The sequence below is a fragment of the Ooceraea biroi genome, chromosome 6 (assembly GCF_003672135.1).
Source record: "Ooceraea biroi isolate clonal line C1 chromosome 6, Obir_v5.4, whole genome shotgun sequence".
NCBI classification, from domain to species: Eukaryota; Metazoa; Arthropoda; class Insecta; order Hymenoptera; family Formicidae; genus Ooceraea; species Ooceraea biroi.
In genome coordinates, this window is record NC_039511.1 from 6,856,843 (window position 1) to 6,872,922 (window position 16,080).

Here is a 16,080-nt window from a genome sequence, read left to right on the forward strand (position 1 = left end):
GGAAAAGTTAAAGTGGTAGTATCGTTAATTAAACAAAATAAACCAAGTGATATGTATCTTTGTATGTATACTAAAAGAGTTGTGATATCCGTACAAAATTACCTTTTTAAAAAAAGGTACAAAAAAGCGCCAAGTATAAGCGAGCGAAAAAAAGGAACTCTATGTTTTTCGTTCAAAAAAGAACTTTACAAAAGTAATGATATCAAAACCTTGCTCCAACTATGGGTATTTATGCAAATCAGAAAATCTATTACTTTATTATTATCTATACTACATACGGACACATGCATATATACGTACATGATATCGACTACGAATGCGGAGAATTATTGCAATACAAATAAATATTTTTTCAAAATGCTTGGCGCTGCTAAATCGAATCAATCAATATGTTAATTAGTAATTAAATCCTTATAATTTAAATATCAAGCGACGCGGTAGCGTCGCAACGCCAAGTACATAAAAAAATAAATAGCCGCATATAATTAATATCGAATGTTACTAAGTTCATTGCATAAACGTCGCGTGCTACCAAGTAGCTTATCTGCAATTCATGCCATTTGACAGGTCATATCAACTTATGATTAAAATATCTCAGGAATTAAAGCCGTAATCAAAAATCTAACGGCACTTGTATAATAAAATGTGAATGTGAGCTTTCGATCGCGACCAATTCGAATAAGATTGGTGCAGTCAATCCTGATATATTATAATCGTACGTTAGAATCGTGACGTTCCGTTTTCCGTCTGGTTCAGACTCACGTACGTATGTTCGCACATATCATGTAAAGCGATTTTGTCCCTTAAGCTGCTGTTCACACATGCATGATTTAATTTATTATGAATTAAAACTGATTTTAATAATACATGGGAAACGTTTTATTTTACGATAAAGATATAAATCGCAAATACTATAAAAAAAATTAATCAAGCGACGCGGTAGCGTCGCGACGCCAAGTACATAAAAAAGTAAATAGCCGCATATAATCAATAACGAATGTTACTAATTTTTAAAAAATTATTAAAAATTATAAAAAAATGTGATACATAGGAAATGTTTTATTTCACGATAAAGACATAAATTGCAAGTAATTGCAAGCAACATCATCGACGACGACGACGATGACGTTGCACCACGTCGATGACGACGACAACAACGACGACGACGTTGCAGTTATTGTTGTCGCCGTCATCGACGTGGTGCAACGTCGTCGTCGTCGTCGTCGTTGACGTGGTGCAACGTCATCATCGTCATCGATGTGGTGCAACGTCATCGTCGTCGTCGTTGTCGTCGTCGTCGTCGTCGTCGTCGTCGTTGTTGTCGCCGTCATCGACGTGGTGCAACGTCATATTAGTTAGTGAGAAAGGGATTGACAGATTGACTGCACCAATACCACGAATTTCATTGCATAACGTCGAGCGCTACCACATTCATTGCATAAAATTATAAAAATGATTTATGTGAAAGTAAACCTATATTGTTAAAGTTATAATAAAAAATATTGTAAATCACATAGAGCAATTTTGTTAGCAAAACAGAAAAAAGTGTAAAATATATAAAAATAATTTACATTATATAAAAATCAAAAGATTATTTTTAATAAAACTTATTACAAAGTGCATCGGAACGATGTACGTGTTAGCATGCAAAATAATTGATAATAAAACATATAAAAAGAAATTATGTAATACTAATTATATGTTCAAAAGAATGTAAAACTAAGATATAATCAAATTTTTTAAATTTACAAAAAAGAGTGAGATCCCTAAAAAACCTTTTTAAAAAAAAGAAAAAATATATACGCCAAGTACATAAAAACTCCCAACTCGTCAAAACTCAAAACTAAATATGAAATAAATATTTAATTAGCCAAGTATCTAGAAGCAGTTTGAGTATTTTACCCAAACGTTTTCCATGCGTACTTTCTTATCGCATGACGACATTGAAGTACTTGGAGTGCCTGAATCACATTAAAACGTCCTGTCTTACCTCTAAGAGACACAAAATCATTTGCGAGTCATTATTGAAAATCATGAAGATACAAGATACAATACAAATCAAGATATTGTACAAATTTACAAGAATACATGACCACTGCGATTCGGGCACGCCAAGTACTTCAATGTCGTTATGCGATAAGAAAGTATGCATGGAAAACGTTTGGGTAAAATACTCAAACTGCTTCTAGATACTTGGCTAATTAATTATTGATTTCATATTTAGTTTTGAGTTTTGACGAGTTGGGAGTTTTTATGTACTTGGCGTATATATTTTTTCTTTTTTTAAAAAGGTTTTTTAGGGTTATAATAATTTCCGTACAATCTAACTTATATAACAAAGTTCGATGAAGCACACAAACTATGTTATAAATTTAGTTAAAGTTATTCTATAGTTAATTCTACTTCTTAATTCTGTCACGCATACACACATACACACATGCACGCACGAGGAAGAAAGACACACGCATATGCGTCCACGCATCCACAAGAGAGAAAGAAGGAATAAGGCAATTAACATATTGATTCTAGAGACCCTTTAATTGATTCGATTTAGCAGCGCCAAGCATTTTGAAAAAATACTTATTTGTATTGCAATAATTCTCCGCATTCATAGTCGATATCATGTACGTATATATGCATGTGTTCGTATGTAGTATAGATAATAAAGTAATAGATTTTCTGATTTGCATAAATACCCATAGTTGGCGCAAGGTTTTGATATCATTACTTTTATAAAGTTCTTTTTTGAACGAAAAACATAGAGTTCCTTTTTTTCGCTCGCTTATATTTGGCGCTTTTTTGTACCTTTTTTTAAAAAGGTAATTTTGTACGTATGTTTTACGACAAAGGCTACCCATTTGGAGGTTGTCAGTGACCTTTCGACAGCGTCATTTTTAAATGCGTTAAAAAGATTTATCGCTAGACGCGGACGATGCGCTAAGTTATTTTCCGATAACGGCACGAATTTTATTGGTGCGAACAACGAACTCAAGGCATTAACAGATATGTTGAAATTGGAACATGATAAAATCGACAATTTTCTGGCCGATCAAGCCATACAGTGGACCTTCATCCCACCATACTCCCCTCACATGAGCGGATTGTGGGAGGCCGCTGTGAAGTCGGCCAAAGTTCACTTAAAAAGGGTGATTGGTAACACGATGTTGACTTTTGAAGAGCTCGGTACGTTGTTCGTGCAAATTCAAGCCGTGCTGAACTCACGTCCTTTATGTCCGACCTCCGCCGATTCTTGCGACTATGAAGCCCTTACTCCAGGGCATTTTATTATTGGTGAATCTCTTATCTCTTAATTCATTTCCCGAAGAAGATTTAACGGAGGTGCCTATGAATCGATTAACACGATATCGATTATTGTCTCAAATGAGACATTATTTTTGAAAGCGTTGGTCTCAAGAGTATATCACGCAATTGCAGAATCGGTATAAATGGAAAAACCCTAATGAGAATCAGAGTAAGATCAATGCGTTAGTTTTGTTAAAAGAAAATGATTTGCCTCCGTTGAAATGGCGTCTTGCGCGAATAACTGAAATTCATCCTGGTGATGATAATTATGTACGCGTGGTTAGCGTTAAAACTTCTAGTGGCGTTACTAAACGAGCTGTAATCAAAATTTGTGTTTTGCCCACTGATGTGTAGTTTAAGTAAGTTTATTTTTATTATTCATGGTAAAGCGATACAGTTACGTTTATCAAGTTATTAATTTAAGTGTTTATTTTGTTATATTCATAACTGTATATTGAAAGGTCGACCTTTCAAGGCCGGCGGCATGTACACGCGCATGCGTTATTTTTAGTTGCGCGCGCAGAAAAGAAGGGCGCGAGCGAGTATTACTACGCGAGAGAACAAAGGCGATACCGATCGCGATCACACGAGAAAAAGCATAGTAAAGTTGTAAAGCTAATAAAACTCAGAAGAGTGATCTGAACGGCAGTTTTGATACCTTTTCTACACTTGGAAAGGAAATATTTCCGGACCTATGTATGTTGATATGACTTTTTTTTATCCTTACAGTGAATAGAATATAATCTTAAAGTTTGTCCACCTATTTCTGAAACATCCTGTATAATATAAAATCTCTTTGTATTTCATAGGTTGTCGATGCCGGTGATAGTATGTTTGTCCACGTATTTGGAGCATATTTCGGACTTGCCGTCAGCTTCGTATTTGGGATGAAAGAGAAACCAAATGTACATCATCTTGAAGGAGCTTCTTATCAATCGGATATATTTGCAATGATTGGTACGTATTAGATAATTATTATATTTACATCAATCTCTTTCGAACCCTTTTCTAAGTATTATATTCGGACACAAATTAAAAAATATTCATCTAACTGTTCAGCATTTAATGATATGTGATTCATTTATTCCTATTGAAATAAAAATGAAACAAGAGCGTTTTAAAAAATGTATCTTTTAACAGTATTCAGTAGAAAGAAATATATTGTCTTTGTATAACTTGTATATTTCTTAATGTGATTAATAGAATTAATCTTAAAAGCAAGAATTGTCAAAAATAAAAACTAACAATATGGTAAAAGTATTCTAGCCGAAAGTATGTATATCGCAATTGGTTTCGTAAATTTAGAAGTGGTTTCGACATGAACGACTAACGGTGCTCACAATGGCTTTAAACGGCTTCAAAACATGATAAAGCATTGAAGTTATTATTAATGAAAAATTGAACCAACAACAATTTGCTCAGCAGCTAACAGTCAACAAGCAGTTTCCAGTCAATTATAAGTGATTGAAAAAAGAAGAAAGTAAGATGAGTTTTTTTATAAATTGTGCAAGCGTGCAATTGGCAATTGATTAAATGTCTGTTTTTCTTTGATCATTAATAAAAGAAAAATATCCTTCTGTGTAAAACTGTTATGAGGAATGAAAAGTAAATATATTATGACAATTCCATTTGTTTGTAATATTTAACGTGTATATTTAAAAACTAAAGTGTGATTAATTTGTCATAATATATTCAAAGGTAGATATGACAAATCCGAAAGATGTTGAGTGGATTCTGGCAAATTGATTCCATTGACACTACATTGCAACATCCACGGCCACAAACTACTTTTTTGTATTTAATGTGAAAGCAATACTCTTGAGATTCTGAATCATGAGATTCTGATCATAACGGAACGGTACAGTTGACAGTTAAATCATTTGGCTCATTCAATGAAAAGTTAAGTTAAATAAAAAGAACCATTTATTAGATGATGACGTAAAGTCATCCTTCATGACAATGCCACATTTTGCTGCCGAAATCCAGCAAACTTTAATACAATCGAATAGCAAGTTCTGCTGCATCCAGCGTACTCTCTAGATATTCCATCTTCGTATGACCATTTATTCCGATGCAGATTTTCGAAATCTGGCCAAAGTCCGAAAATGGATCGACGACTTTATCGTCTCAAAAGATAACTCGTTCTTCCGTCATTCATTCCGAAATTTACCTTCTGTCCGAAAGATAGTGCATACAGATATAGAGGGAAAATATTTTCATTATTACTCTCTTACATATTAATAAAAAAAATTATGATGAAAATAACGGAAACTTATTTGTTCGCCTATTCATTTGTGCTGTACAATAGAAAATACCGAACACTTCAATAACATAAGAAACTTAATGTTTAATTCTTTGCTTTTAGGTACAGTGTTCTTATGGTTATTTTGGCCATCATTTAACAGTGCGTCATTGACGGGGGACGATCAGCAGCGTGCTGTAATTAATACTGTGCTGTCAATATCCGCTAGCTGCATAATTGCGTTTGCCGTGTCTGCACTAATTTCCAAAAACAATAAATTCAACATGATACACGTGCAAAATTCAACTCTAGCTGGTGGAGTAGCCATTGGTACTGCCGCAGGTATGATAAACAGACAAAAACAGTTATATAATATGGTTTTCACCTTGCCTCGTTGTTATGGTTTATCGAAAGTGCACAAACTGGGTTGTCCGTTAAGAGTCATTGTCTCAACTGTGGGCATCCCGACTTACAGTGTTGCTCACTTCCTTCACAAGATTTTGAGTAATTCGGTTTCCAAACCGGCATCTTACATCCGTGACAGTTGGATCTTCGTTGAAAAATTAATAACAAAAAAATAGAACAGAATGAAGTTTTAGCTTCTTTAGTTATATTACTCTTTACAAACATCCCAAAGGATCTTGTTATGATTGCTATAAAAAAACGATGGCATTTGATTTCAAGGGCTGTAAATTTAATTTGATTCAATTTAAGAACGTTGATTGCGGATCGCACACGTTCCACGTTTTCCGCTGTTTTTGACGTTGAAGGTCTACCGGAACGAGGATCACTGTCCACTGAGACACGGTCTTCTTTGAACCGTCTAAACCATTCTTTTATTTGTGTGTCACTCATAGGGCCGTATTCATAGTTATAGAGTGATCCGTGATTGATCCTCATATCAGGTAAACTAGGTTTGAACCAAAGTTCACGTCTCACGCTATAGTAACCAAAACTTGGATTCATCGCTCAGCCGAACTGCAAATTGAACCGCAATTTACGGTTGAATCGGGGTTTAAGATTCATATTCGCATACGAATTTTAAGAATTATACGCTACGAATTTTAAGTACCAGTTTAAATAAAATGTGTGACAAAAAGAGACCAATTTATTCTGAAACTGAGAAAACATTATTGAAGCAGCTTGTTCTCAAATATAGTAATATTATCGAAAATAAAAATACCGATAGTAATAGCAATAAACAAAAAAGTCAAACATGGGAAAAAATTTCGGAAGAATATAATCAATTCTCCAGTTTAAATCAAAAGGTATATTAGATACTTAAATAGACAATTATATATTTTTGTGATGTACATCATCTTATTTCCTAAATTATTACTTTATATAGGAAACAGTAAAACAATTACAGTCTTTATGGAAAAATATAAAACATCGCCAAAGAGAGATATTAGTTGCAGAAAAACAGTATCGACATCGGTCCGGTGGTGCACAAGGACAACCTGACGTGTCCATTGATCCACTAGTTGCTAATGCTGTGCCACATCTTATAGTCGAGATACCAAATGTAGTCGATTGTGATACTTCTGACAAAGAAATAATTGGTAAAATATTGACGCATTGCTCTAAAGTTTTAATTTTTTTAAATGTAATTGTAGTACAAAGTGTCCATTCAAGAAATTTAATATTTATTAAAATCATTAGATAATGGTACTCCTGAAGCTGTGAACAATGAACTTTTTAAGAAAACTGATGCCTCTGTTCCCAACAGTTATTGCTACTGCTACGCTACAGCATATGGGTAGGTAATATTATTAACGAATAAATATAAAAGAGTAATTATACGTGCGTACGCGCATACACATGTAAATATATAGTTAATTACTTACTCACTCACATATTTACCCATGACTTGTTTTACATATTGCTATTACTAACGGCATATTTATTTTCAATTATTTATATAAAAGTTGAAAACTTATAGATCATAAGAAACGAGAAGTAGAAAATATAAATGATATAGAGGCTAAACGATTATGTCTCGAAAGTCCAGAGGATCTCGATATAGAATTTATCAATTGTTGGGAGGCCGTAGAATAAAATACGCACTCGATAATACGGGATAACCAATACTTTATTCGTACCACGCAGCGACTGACAATGACTGCGCGTTAGACAGTCGCGCATAAGTCTGAAACAATATAAATGAAAGAGAGGCCTCGATACGAACGGCCCATGCGCTGGTGGCGCCAAGGATCGAGACTCACATAGAGAGCGCCAATGGATAATGCTCTAACACTTCCCCTCGAGTCTATGATCGTTGAGGTTTCTCTTCGCTGCATGGTCCCATTCCCGCGGATATCACGCACTATTCGAGTTTAGATCGAGGTAGACCCTTGGTTAAGACGTCCGCGATATGCTCCTCCGAGGCAATGTACTCGACAACAAGTTGATTATCTTGAATTGCGTTCCTGATGAAATGGTGGCGAATATCTATGTGCTTGCTTCTTGAGTGAAAAACGTGATTCTCGGCCAACTTTAATGCGCTCTGGTTATCGCAGAAGACAATCGGGTTGACCGATGCGCCGAATCCCAGTTCTTCAATGAATCGACGAAGGTATATAGACTCTTTTGCGCATTCAGTTAACGCCATATACTCCGCCTCGGTTGTGGATAATGCTACAGTGGGTTGCTTCTTCGCGTCCCAGGATACTGGACTTCCGTTAAATAAAAATATGTATCCGGTGTACGATCGCCGGTCGTCACAAGAACCTCCCCAGTCGGCATCGACGAATCCTTTGATAGGTTCTGCACCAGCTTCGTAAATAAGTCCAAGATCGAGCGTACCGCGCAGGTATCGCAAGACACGTTTGGCTGCTCGCCAGTGTTCCTCTCCGAATGAATCGTTAAACTGGCCTAAATGACTAATCGCAAATGCGATGTCGGGGCGTGTAATCGTTGCGAGGTATGTAAGTGCTCCCACTAATTCGCGATACGGCAACTTCAGATCGTCCTCGCTTTGCTTCTCATTCTTCCTGAGCTTCGTGTTAACATCTATCGGTGTAGTTACTGATTTGCAATCCGACATACCGAATCGCTTTAATATATCGCGCACGTAGCTTCTCTGGTGCATCGATACTCTTCCATCCTTCTGGCCGATCTCTATTCCCAGACAATAACTCACGTGCCCGAGATTCTTTAACGCGAATCGATCGGCGAGTCGTCTACTAAATTCGGCAACGGATCTCTGATTTCGTATAGCTACTAACATATCGTCGACGTAGATCGCGATGAGCATCAGGTTCTCTCCTGATCCTACTCGATATAAACAGGGGTCTGCATTCGTGGGAACCGCACCAAGCTCCTTCAGGGTTGCGTCCAGTTTTCGATACCAGCTCCTGCCTGCCTGGCGTAGACCATACAAAGACTTCTTCAAATGACAGACCTTGTCACCGTTGCAAATTTCCTGAAGCATCACTTCTGCCTTTCTCCTGGTAGGACCATCCTTCTCGGAACTCATAATATGTACCAAAATGTCCTCCATTGATCTCGGCAGCTCCATGAACACATCTTCTTCTAGCTCGCCATTTAAGTATGCTGCCTCAATGTCGAACTGGTGAATCTTCATTCCATGTCTAGCGGCGAGAGATGCCATTAAGCGGATAGTGCTGATGCGCGCAACTGGCGCGAATGTCTCGAAGAAGTCGATGCCTGGTCGTTGGCTGAACCCTTGCGCTACCAGTCGAGCCTTCTTTCTCTCGATGTTTCCGCTCGAATCGCACTTGTTCCGTAACACGATGCGACTGCCGACTACCTTGTGATTCACCGGACGGTCTACAAGTACCCAGGTTTCGTTGTTGATTATAGATTTGATCTCGCTTGCGATGGCTTCACGCCACTCGCCCGCATCGCAGCTGGCCATGGCCTATCTCATCGAAACTTCCGAAAGAAGAAACATATCCTCGTGTTCCGTAACTGCTGCCTGATTCGCAGCAGGATGATACACCTTCCGAGGTCTTCCCCTCGAACCTGTTCTTACTAGTTGCGGGCGGCTGGGACCCCTGGCTGGAGCGCTCGGTCGAACCGCATGGATGTTCTCGTCATCGACCGAAGATTGTTCGCCTTCCTCTTCCTTGATGGGATCTTGGCCTACAGCATCCCAGAAAACATTATCGGTAGAACTACTCTGTGTCTCAGCATCGTCGTCGGATTCGCTAGATGCCTCTTCATTCCTTTCGTTATGATCGTTTTCTGTATTGACTAGCGTCGAGGTTTCTACATCGGCAAAACGGCGACACTGTCCGGAGTGCCTTTCGTTCGAATCCACAGGCGTGAGGTCGCTTGCGATGTCCAAAATGTGTCCGCTCTCGAAAAATTTCACGTCACGACTTACCAGGACTTTCTTTTTGTTCGAGGACCAAATACGATAAGTTTTTGACTTTGCGGAGTACCCAAGAAAAATTCCCTCTTCACCACGAGGCTCGAATTTGCCCTTACCAGGCTCCCTGTCAAGAAAGACGACCTTGGATCCGAATGCTCTGAAGTGTGCGACGCTAGGAGTTTCACCTGTCCATGCTTCGAAAGGCGTTCGACCGTTCAGGCTTTTCGTGGGTACCCTGTTCCTAATGTAATTATTGGTGTTCACCGCCTCGGTCCAAAACTTGGCAGGAAGATTCAATTCCATCAATAGGCATCTTGCTGTATCGATGAGGGTTCTGTTCTTCCTCTCTGCGGTGCCGTTCTGCTCCGGGTTGTAAGGGACAGTTAACCTCCTTGTAATTCCTCGACTCTTCAAATATTCTGCGAACTCCTGGCTTGTATACTCGCGACCGTTGTCCGACTGTAACGATTTCACGGGTTTTCCCTTCTGCTTCTCGACTAACGCAATGAAGTCGGTTGTTGCCTTGAAAACCTCAGACTTTGACTTTAGGAATCGCACTTCGCACCAGCGGGTGCTATCGTCGATGAATTCAACGAAATATTTGGCGCCTCCAATCGACTCCGTCCTCATCGGCCCGCACACGTCTGTGTGGATCAGTTCGAGGATATCCGTGTTCCTGTCGGGTCTCTCCGGGAATAAGGCTCTGGTCATCTTCCCCTTGATGCAGATGTCGCACTTCAGCTCTCCTGCAGTACTCGTGACCTGGACTCCGCTCACCTTTCCCTTTTGAACCGCGTCACAAATATCTCGCACGTTTGTGTGTCCCATGCGCCGATGTAACAAGTCGAGGGAGAGTTCGTTTGATCGTGGTGTAGTCGAGATCGCGCACGTATTTGACTTGGGTTCGCGCGCGTAATACAAGTCTCCGATTCTGTCGGCGTATAGTTTCACGTCTCCTCTCGAGTCCAACACTACGGCAGATTTCTGTCGGAACCGTACCTCGAAATCGTGGTCGACGATCTTGCTTACCGATAAGAGGTTCGTTCTCAAATCGGGCACGTGCAGTGTATCGCTGAGAGATATGATGCTCCTGCTGCCGCGCACGTTGGTCGTGAGGTGTGCTGTTCCCTCGCCTGCCGTTCTAGTTGTCGTATTATTTGCAAGGTTCAGCGTACCGCGTTGCGAATCCCGGATGTCGCGAAATGCATTCAAATCGTTGCACAAATGCGTAGTCGCACCACTGTCGAGGCATCATCTCCGTTTTGAGTCGTCCGTCGCTGACACGGATAACGCGCACGCACAGAAACAAACGTCCTCCGCGCACTTAGCCGACTGCGTTTTGTCCTTATGCGGGCACTCGTCCTTTTTGTGTCCTGTTTGTTTGCACTCGAAGCATCGAATTCCGCTTTTTCTTTGATCGGTCGGTGGTTTCCGCATCGTTGGCTCGCGTCTCCGGTTTTTTCTTTCGGTCGCGCCTCTTTCCGCCTCTGTTGACGAACATGGCGCCCGATGATGTATCCTGCGCGACACTTTTGCGCGCGTCGTACTCCTCCACGATCTTCACGCGAAGCGCTTCCGGCGTAGGTAGATCATCACGTGACTCAATAGCAATGCGAAAATTTTCAAAACTAACGGGTAGATTGTACAGGAGCATAATAGTTAATTGATCCTGATTTAGAATCACGTCCATGTCGTGAAGCTTGTCTACGGCGTCGAAGAAGTCGTTAAGATGCGTGAGGACGTCACTTCCGTCAGCCATCTTGATCAGCGTCAGCTTTTTCAGAAACGTAGCTTTCCTGGCTGGTCCTTTAGAGTCGTATATTTCCTGCCGTTTCAACTACATGCTGTGTGATGTCTCGCAGTTCTTTACCTGTTTTAGCTCGCTCGAACTAATCGACAAGATATGTCCGACATCGCCTTCTGGTCGTTTCTGGCCCAATTCAGCACTTCGACTTGGTTTCCTCCGGTGGATTCGGGTTTCGCGAGAGTTCCGTCCACGTAGTTTCACAGATCGCTCTTGATCAGCACGGCCTTCGGCCTTCATCTGCAACTTCCATGTGTCGTAGTTGTCCTTGTGAAGGAGCTCGATCCTCGATGAGTTTAACGTATTCATGGCGACTACGGTACTTTTCTCGGCACGATACGATAACCGTCCGACCGAACACAATCGATATAACGTAATTTCCGTATCTCACGATCGCGCACCTGGGCCCATAACCTGTTGGGAGGCCGTAGAATAAAATACGCACTCGTTAATACGGGATAACCAATACTTTATTCGTACCACGCAGCGACTGACAATGACGGCGCGTTAGACAGTCGCGCATAAGTCTGAAACAATATAAATGAAAGAGAGGCCTCGATACGAACGGCCCATGCGCTGGTGGCGCCAAGGATCGAGACTCACATAGAGAGCGCCAATGGATAATGCTCTAACATCAATGATGCTGGCAATAAATCGACTCCTCTATCATCATGTTGAACGCATGCAAAATGGTCTTCGAGAAAGTTATCATCGCAATTGAAAGGGCAAGATATACGGGCACATGTTCTCCAAAATGAAACAAATGCAAGAATGGATAGATATGCGGAATTAAGTAAAAATGAAGGTGAGATCCACGCTTTAAATATAGAAACTGTACAGTATAAAGTAATGACAGAACAATATCGTGCAGAAAATGAATGTAAACAACTCGAGATAACCGAGTTATCAAAAAAGGCTGCCGAAATAAAATTAAAAATTCTCGAAAAACAATATCATGATATGTTTAACAAAGAAAATAATATTGAAAACATAATATTTAGAGATTTTTTAAATATTTTAATATTTTTAATAAATTGTTTTGTTAAAATCTTATTATTTTAATTTAAATCTAATTACAATTTCTTGTTCGTTACAATTACAATATCTTGTTTCGTTCACTTTTACATAATGTTTTAAATAAAATCTTGTTATTGTTTTATTGTTATTATTTTATTGTTTTTGTAATTACGTGAAATGATTACGAATTAATGCTTGACGCGCAGCGATGCCTTCAAGTGGCTGTACATGTACAGGTTCGTATGGAACTGGTTCGTCTAACAGAAGTTCAATTCCATCATTTTCAGGTATTTCATTATCGACTCGTAGACCTATGTTGTGAAGTATCGCACAAGTAATAATAATATCAGAGACAGTCGTAAGAGTATTTCCTAGACCTTTTTTTAAACATGGAAATCTTTTCCAAATTCCAAACGCTCTTTCAACTGTATTTCTAGCGCGTTTATATGCTCTGTTATATCAGTCTTCTGCTGCATTTTGTGGATTAGCCACAGGCGTAAAAAGAAAACTTGTACTAGCATATGCAGCATCACCCAGTAGAGAACCATGGATTTCTCGATCTACCAATTTCGTATATATTCTAGATGCTCTGAATATAGTTGAGTCATGTGTACTTCCCGCATATCTTGCTACAATATCCAGAAATTCCATATTGGGTCCTGCTATAGCCTATCAATTAATATTTATGATTTTTAGAAATGTTTATAGTCATTACAATTTTAGGTTTTCTAAACAAGATTGAAATAGAACTAGTTTTATATATCGATAAGTGCGTATATTAAAATATATTAATAAATTCGTACCTGCACATTTATGGAAAAATAAGTTTTTCTATTACGGAAGATTTCTAGATGCGGTGGTCTCCCGGGTATATTTACAATACGGATATGTGTTCCATCTATCGCACCGACAATTCTAGGAATACCCTGAATGTCACCTACAGTTCCAAGTTGTTGAAATGCGGTTTTATATGCAAGTATACCAGCTGCAGTAGTTGGAAATTTAATAAAGCGTCTATGTTGCAAGGCAAACAATCTCGATACATATTTTACAATCCGGCTTACAGTTGGTTGTGATATACTTAAAAAATCACCGCATACTATCTGATGAAAAAGAGATAACACAATAAAGATTCCGCTAGAAATTAATATTATCATCGATATTATGTGTTATGCGTTATGCAAAAGTCTGTTTCTGCCCTTACTTGAAAATTTCCTGTTGCATAGAAGCATAAGCAACACAAAACTTGTAATGATGGCGGTATAGGTAAACCTCGTTGTGAATCCTTAGTCAAAGCTTCAGCAACAAGAGGTTGAATGAAATTTATTACAGTATCTTTATCAAACCGATATCTTTTTTTAAATTCGATTCCATTCCACCATTCAAGCGGATTATGTGCATCGCGCACATAACGCTTTAGCATCCTATCTCGTCTGAGAATGTAATCTATGAATTCGTAAAAATCTTCATCAATTTCACCAAATTCATTCATTTTCTCTACAAAATATTAAAGTAAGTCCAGCAACAAGAGGTTAAACTGTATCTTAAGACAACGCTAGAGATGTTTTGACCAAACTGCATTTTGAACTTTGGTTTAAATCACAATCGAAATATGAATGTTGAACTAAGGTTTAAGAATCGTATATGAGTAGTTTGAATCATGTTTCCGGCAAGCGTTTCTTAAACTACGTTCAAGTGAATCGGATTTGTTTGATCATGGTTTGAGAAGTCTTTGTTTTATTTGAACCTAGTTCAAAACCTGATTCTCAGGTTGAGTTACGACTATGAATACGGCCCATAGAGTCATTACCATAAACTTTACGAATCATGCTGATTGTCTCGGAACATGTGCGGCCAAGTTTTTGGCAAAATTTAATACAAATTCTCTGCTCGACTCGTTCAGTCATTGTAAAATGCGAGACTCGGAGTTTTCGACGCTCACACAACTGCATACCGTTACCGACTGAACAGCTGTTGGGTCGTGCCGCTTGGTGGGGGTACTCCTAAAGGTCCACCCTAAATACTGAATACCTGTTTTCCACAATAGGATGCCTAAGAACAAAGATATACGCAGAGGTCGGATACTTTTGGGACAGACCTTGTATATCATGATATTTTGATAAATACATAGAATTTGTTTTGCTTAGACCAGCCAAAAGTTCTGATAAACAGATTCGAACACATAACGTTGTCAGCTCCGATCATGGATGAATGACGTTCTCGGTGTTTGTGCCATTGTGTGGGAGCGGTTCAGTTGGACACGGTGCAATTGAACACAAGCCAATCAAATTGCTTAGTTTGATTAGGTTAGATTAGATTTGATTAATTTTATTGGCTGTGTCCAATTGTACTGTGTCCACATGAAGGACACTCCCATTGTATGCCTTAAATTATTGTTATAATTTCTCATTGTTTGGCTTTCTGGAAGTAAGTTATGCATTTATTTCCTTTATTTTAGTGATTTGGTATTAATTTTATTAATACATTGTTTTCAGAAAGTAACTTTGAATGTTAAATAATATAGCGCACTTGAGAAGGACTGAAATTTTGCGGTCGAAACGTAGTGCAACATACTGTATTTTTTTGCCACTTATGATAAAATTTTGAGACGCTGTAGACTTAGGGTTACTTATACTGTTGCGAACAAGTTAGATAATTTAAGTAAACGAGGTAAAGACATTTTGACGACGGAAAAAAGAACCGAGGTTATCTATAAAATTAATTGTGCAGATTGTACGGTGTATTACATCGGTCAAACGAAGAGGCACTTAGCTACACGCATAAGTGAACATAAATCTAATGTGAAGAAGAGTCGTAATGAGTGGTCAGTAGTCAGCAGACATCGAATGGTGAATGGCCATGAGTTTAATTGGTCAAAAATAAATATACTCCATCAAGAAAGCATAGGAGAAAATGTGAGATTGCGGAGATGATTTTTATTAAGAAACATAAGAACTCGATCAATTTACAAAGAGATACGGAAACGTTACCCGGTACATATGATGTTGTTTTGAATAACATCTAGTCTTCACCTTAAATGCACTTATTTGCTGGCTCTCACTTGTGTCGGACGTCTCTTCTGTGTCTCGTCTCTTAGCTTCGTATTCTTTTATGTCTTTTTCAAGCAGTAAGGTTTATTTCTTTTCTTTTTTATGTCTTAATTATTTAATTATGCTTATGTATTTTATTTGTTTTTTAGAAAAAGACGTAGATAATTTTGTTGTGTTTGAAAAGGACAAAAACAATTGTGGTCGAAACGTCTACGAGTTGTTTTATTATCATCTTTTTTGTGTGCTGCCACGTTGATCCAATAAAGGATTTTTTGCTCCAAAAAAGTATTATACTGGATAGGGTGTACAGTTAATAAGTTTAGTT

General features: G+C 38.6%; 2 protein-coding genes across 8 annotated transcripts in view; one reads left to right on the forward strand and one right to left on the reverse strand.

The window, feature by feature from the left end:
• Positions 1 to 16,080, forward strand: part of LOC105276776 (ammonium transporter Rh type B) — a 352,615-nt gene that overhangs the window by 216,311 nt on the left and 120,224 nt on the right. For all 7 annotated transcript variants that reach the window (XM_026970179.1, XM_026970180.1, XM_026970178.1 and 4 more), the window contains 2 exons: positions 4,113 to 4,260; positions 5,669 to 5,887. In XM_026970179.1, the coding sequence (XP_026825980.1) occupies positions 4,113 to 4,260; positions 5,669 to 5,887 (367 nt within the window). The remainder of the gene's footprint in view (positions 1 to 4,112; positions 4,261 to 5,668; positions 5,888 to 16,080) is intronic.
• LOC113562075 lies at positions 10,734 to 12,497 on the reverse strand. The gene has a single exon (XM_026970188.1). It carries the CDS (start codon positions 11,641 to 11,643, stop codon positions 11,230 to 11,232), a length of 414 nt encoding a protein of 137 aa, XP_026825989.1. The 5' UTR covers positions 11,644 to 12,497; the 3' UTR covers positions 10,734 to 11,229.